General features: G+C 51.3%; 1 protein-coding gene across 1 annotated transcript; it reads left to right on the forward strand.

Annotated features, from left to right (window-relative positions):
• Positions 1 to 342: 342 nt before the first annotated feature.
• On the forward strand, positions 343 to 2817 carry LOC119287800 (peroxidase 1-like). The gene is made up of 3 exons (XM_037567415.1): positions 343 to 612; positions 1680 to 2111; positions 2205 to 2817. The coding sequence occupies exons 1-3, from the start codon at positions 391 to 393 to the stop codon at positions 2595 to 2597; spliced, it is 1047 nt and encodes a 348-aa protein (XP_037423312.1). The 5' UTR covers positions 343 to 390; the 3' UTR covers positions 2598 to 2817.
• Positions 2818 to 5518: the final 2701 nt, after the last annotated feature.

Below are 5518 nucleotides of genomic sequence, written 5' to 3' on the forward strand. Positions count from 1 at the left end.
CAATAAAGTGTGTCCACAAACATGCATGTCTGATGGACGGAATAATTGCACGCTATCAGCTTATGCTTTTGAGGAGAAATTTGCAAAAGCAAGTTGCCACTCATTCAGCTGCGCGTTTCACCTTTATTCCTTGAGTCCTGTGATGGTCTTTGTACCTACGGCGTGTAGGGTGGTGGTGGGGTTGGCCGCGGCTAAGATTAAAGAAGCAGATCGAGACATGTCTTTGTCTCCATCCCCTCCCCCCTACATCATGTACGTGCTCTTTTTCCAAAGGAATTTGTTACGTGCCAAACTGCCCAAGACCCAAAGTGTGAGTCTCCACCCGCCTATATAAACTCCCACACAGCTGTGAAGCTCAAAGCATCATCTAGATTGGACTAGCAAGATTTCATGGCTACACAAGGCAGAACCGGTGTAGCCCTCACCGCGGCGCTGTGCGCCATGTGCTTGCTGCCGGTGCTGGCCACGGCGCAGCTCCGGGTGGGGTTCTACCAGAAGAGCTGCCCCAACGCGGAGGCGCTTGTCCGGCAGGCCGTCGCGGCCGCCTTCGCCAAGGACGCTGGCATCGCCGCCGGCCTCATCCGGCTCCATTTCCATGACTGCTTCGTCAGGGTACGTATCTATCTCCACAATGAGTTCATGCGTGCATATACATTTCGGATCAATTGTGCCAACGCGTGGCTAGCTCCAGCCTCCAGGGGCAAAGAAAATAAGAACACCTGTTTAGCACTATCAGTTTAGTGGCACACCTCGAAAATGTACTACCACATCAGCGTGTAAAGTTAGTTCTGTAAAAATTATCGCAGGTGTAGCCATTAATTTTGTTTTTTTTTATTTCATTTGATTGAACTATGGAGAGTTAGAGGGTAGTAGTATGTTTGCGTGAGGAACCATTGCTTGATTTTTTTAAATTTTATTTCTGAGAATAGGAACCGTTGCTATATAGAGAGAACTGCGAAACCATAGTTTGCAAAACGGAAAAGCTAAATGTGTTATCTCTGGAGATAAAGGGAAAGTCAAAAGCAGAAAGGCCAAGCATGTTATCTCTCGAGACAAAGAGTAGAAAACATAATAAAGCTTAAAAATAGTTAAATATGAAGGTAACAGGTGATATATTCCCTGCTGGCCTGCTGTTTTCCTGTCTTCGGGGGTAACCCATATTCCCCTGCTGGCCTGCTGTATTTCTTTCTTCGGAGGTAACCCATATCCCCCTGCTGACAAAGTGGAAAGAAACAAAAAGAAAAGCCAAATAATGTTTCCACTGGAGATAAAGGGAAAGCCAAAAGCAGAAAAGCTAAACTGGGAAACTACGAAAGCAGCAGCGAATATATGCCCTCCTGTTTTCCTTGTCGGGAGGCAACGCATGTTCCCCTGCTCGCCAAACCTTTCGTCGGACGAATCTCAGTGCTCTTTCAATTCATTAATTTTCTCCCCATGCATGATGCGTGCATGCATACATGGTCACTTGAATGATAGTGAACATGCATGCATAATGTCACTTGAATGGTATTGTAGTACATGCCTGCAGACATGGTCACTTGAATGAAATTGTACATGGTCACGTTAGATGATGTTGTACATACATGCAACAAATTAAAATGCAATTAGACACGCGAACTAAAATTACAATGATCATATGTGAATGCCCCAGACTTAATTTTCGTCTTTACTTGACGCAGGGATGCGACGCCTCCGTGCTGCTGGCCACCAACCCCGGCGGGGGCAGGACAGAACGGGTGGCTCCTCCGAACAACCCCAGCCTCCGTGGCTTCGAGGTGGTCGACGCGGCCAAGGCGGCCCTCGAACGGAGCTGTCCCCGCACCGTCTCCTGCGCCGACATCCTCGCCTTCGCCGCCCGCGACAGCATCACCCTCACCGGCAACGTCGTATATTCTGTCCCCGCCGGCCGCCGCGACGGCAGCATCTCTCGCGAGGAGGACGCCAACAGCAACCTGCCCCCACCCACCTTCACCGCGCAGCAGCTCATCGACCGGTTCAAGAACAAGACCCTCACCGCCGAGGAGATGGTCCTCCTCTCCGGCGCCCACACCGTCGGCCGCTCCTTCTGCTCCTCCTTCGTCGACCGCATCTGGAACGGCAACACTCCCATAGTACGTCCGCGAGAGAGACACTGTGGATGCACCAGTACCATAGTCTACGTAGGCATACAAAACGTTTACAGATAATGTTTGTGTGTCTCTCAGGTGGATGCAGGGCTGAGCCCGTCTTACGCGGCGCAGCTGCGGGTGCTGTGCCCGTCGAACACGTCGCAGGCGACGGCGCCGATCGACCCGGGCTCGCCCAACGTGCTGGACACCAACTACTACAAGCTGCTGCCGCGCGGCATGGGGCTCTTCTTCTCCGACAACCAGCTGCGGGTCGACGGCAACCTGAACGTGCTGGTGAACCGCTTCGCGGGGAACGAGACCTTGTGGAAGGAGCGCTTCGCGGCGGCCATGGTGAAGATGGGCCGCATCCAGGTGCAGACCGGCAACTGCGGCCAGGTGCGGCTCAACTGCAACGTCGTCAACCCGACGTCGTCGTCGGTCGGCCTGGCTGGCTCAGTCGAACAGGACGGCCTCGTCGCCACAAGCTAGCCGAGACTCACGCACACACTTGGAGCACCGATCGAGTCAGCATGGTGTTCGCCCGCTTTTTCCTCGGACTTGCTAATAATCATTTTTTTTACTCATCGTCTCCTATGTTATGCATGTGTGCGGTTTTGTTTTGTTTTGTTACGGACTACTTGCCGCATGTGCCAAGTTTGTTTTCTCGCCCTGAATTCAAGCATGAATTGGTAGCCAGCGGTGTTCCTCAGCTGTTTGGCTAATGGAATAAATATGGTTACATCTCAAAAAAAAAAAAAAACGTTTGTTTTGTCGCCAATCGGAATTAAACTCTAGCCCTCAATTGTGCCCATTTGAATTGACCAACGCTCATATACTCTACACGATCAACAATACACAATTTTGACTGAGTGTTTTTTTGTCACATGCTTGGTAATTTCCAATTATGGTTAACGAGACTCTGCCCCTAAGGGTTCGCACAACCAAACTTTCGATAATAACACATGCCCATGCTCCGTATCATCTACAGACACAATCATCATCGAAGCCCTAACTATTCAAGATGGAATTCATTCGGCAAACGGTCACGAATTAACGACATCACACACTATGAAGTCTTCACCGCGCTTTCGCGGGATCGCCATAGAAATAGGCTTCTTGACTCTTTTCAGATGTTGAGAAACTTTTTATTCAGTGTTAAACTATGATTTGGTAGAAACTGGCTCAACGCATCTGGTGTGTGGCCTATCTCTTTATATAGAGTACCAAAAGGTATGATACAGGTACAAATACAGTTGTCATACAATATACAGTCTAACACCCTCCCTCAATCTTAACTGTGGCCTGAGGTACTCATTAAGTTAAGCTTGCGTCTACAGCCTATGAACAAAGGAAGAGACAACGGTTTGGTGAAGATATCAGCAAGTTGATCCTTGGAGGAGATGAACTTGATCTGCAGGAACTTCTGTGCAACTCGTTCTCTCACAAAATGATAATCAACTTCGATGTGTTTTGTTCGGGCATGAAATACTGGATTCGATGAGAGGTATGTGGCGCCGATGTTGTCACACCAAAGGACAGGAGGCTGATTATGAGAGATCTTCAATTCTCGAAGAAGAGACTGGCCCAAATAAGCTCAGCAGTGGCATCAACAATCGCCTTGTACTCAGTTTCAGTGCTACTCCGAGAAACTGTAGCCTGCTTCCGAGCACTCCAGGCAATCAGATTAGGACCAGAGAATACTGCATATCCCCCCCGTGGATCGCCAGTCATCTGGGTTACCAGCCCAGTCCGCATCACTAAAGGCTGAGAGCGCACTAGATGCCGCCGACCGGAGATGAAGTCCATAAGAGGCAGTGGAGCGAACATAGCGCAAAATACGCTTGACGGCAGTCAAGTGAGGCTCTCAAGGGGAATGAAGATACAGGCATACACGGTTAACTGCATACGAAATATCAGGCCGTGTGATAGGAAGGTACTGAAGAGCCCCAACAAGACTTCTGTACTGGGTAGCATCATCAGTAGAGAGGAGAGTCCCATCAGTAGCAGAAAGAGTGTCAGTAGATGACATGGGAGTAGTAGCAGCCTTGCACTCCAACATGACAGCACGCCGCAAAAGATCCTGAGAGTACTTCTGCTGAGAAAGAGCAAGACCATCTGATGGATATGTGACCTCTAGGCCAAGAAAATAGTGAAGTCTGCCGAGATCCTTGACAGCAAAATCAGAACTGAGAGCCAGAACCAAACGATCAGTCGCCGCAACAAAGGAGCTGACAAGGATGATATCATCAACATACACCAGAATGTACATAGTGACTTCCGGTCGCTAAAGAATAAACAGTGAAGTATCAGCAGTGGAGGGCACAAATCCATGAGCACGAAGTGCAGAACCCAGGCGAGCATGCCAAGCACGAGGAGCCTGTTTGAGACCATAGAGTGCTTTCACCAAGCGACAGAGATGCTGAGGACGATCGGGGTCAACAAACCCAGGGGCTGGCGCATGTAGACCTCCTCCTGAAGAACACCGTGCAGAAACGCGTTCTGAACAACCAATTGACGAAGGTACCAACCTCGTGTGACAATGAGTGACAGAAGCAGTCGAATAGTGGTTGGCTTAACAACAGGACTGAAGGTATCCTCGTAGTCAAGACCATACCGTTGCTTGAAGCCCTTAGCAACCAGCCGCGCCTTGTACCGCTTAATAGAACCATCTACATGTCGTTTGACCTTGAAGACCCACTTAGAATCAATGACGTTGATCCCTGGACGTGGAGAGACCAGCTTCCAGGTGCCATTCTGACAAAGAGTCTGAATCTCGAGGTCCATAGCAGCACGCCAGTGAGGAATACTCATCGCTGCTTGATAGTGTCGGGGTTCTGCGGTAGGATCGGACTGCACTTGGGCCAAGCAGGCAGCAATCCATGCAACAGTGCCATCAGTACGTACCTTGGGCTGGTGAATACCGCTCCGACTGCGTGTATGAGGCCGAAGAACCACAGGAGCTGGAGACGGGTCATTAGCTACCTCATCCGGAGAGGCAGGCGATGGTGCAGGAGACGGGCTCCTGAGCGACGAGGCCTCAAGTGATGCAATCGCTGGTGAGTCCAGCCCAGGCGGGGAAGCTTATGTAGGTGAGGCGGGCACAGGGGAGGCCAGCCGAGGGGAGGCGGGCGGTGAGGCGGGCGGTGACGCCACGGGCGATGAAGACCGCGCAGGCGAGACGGGGGCCCCGCAGCCAGCCGACTGTGCGGGGGCCGGAGCGGCTCGGCCAGGCGGAGCCGAAGGGGCGTCCTCGGGACCCGTGCCCGCTGCATGTCCCATGCAGCGATCAATGGCACGATCATCAGAGGCAGGTCCGGACGACGCCGGTCCGGTAAGGAGCTCGAGGCGAGCGCCGCGTCCAGTACCTGCACCGTGGTTAGGTAATAACACAGGCGAATATGCAACATCCT

Source organism: Triticum dicoccoides, chromosome 4A (assembly GCF_002162155.2).
Source record: "Triticum dicoccoides isolate Atlit2015 ecotype Zavitan chromosome 4A, WEW_v2.0, whole genome shotgun sequence".
NCBI lineage: Eukaryota > Viridiplantae > Streptophyta > Magnoliopsida > Poales > Poaceae > Triticum > Triticum dicoccoides.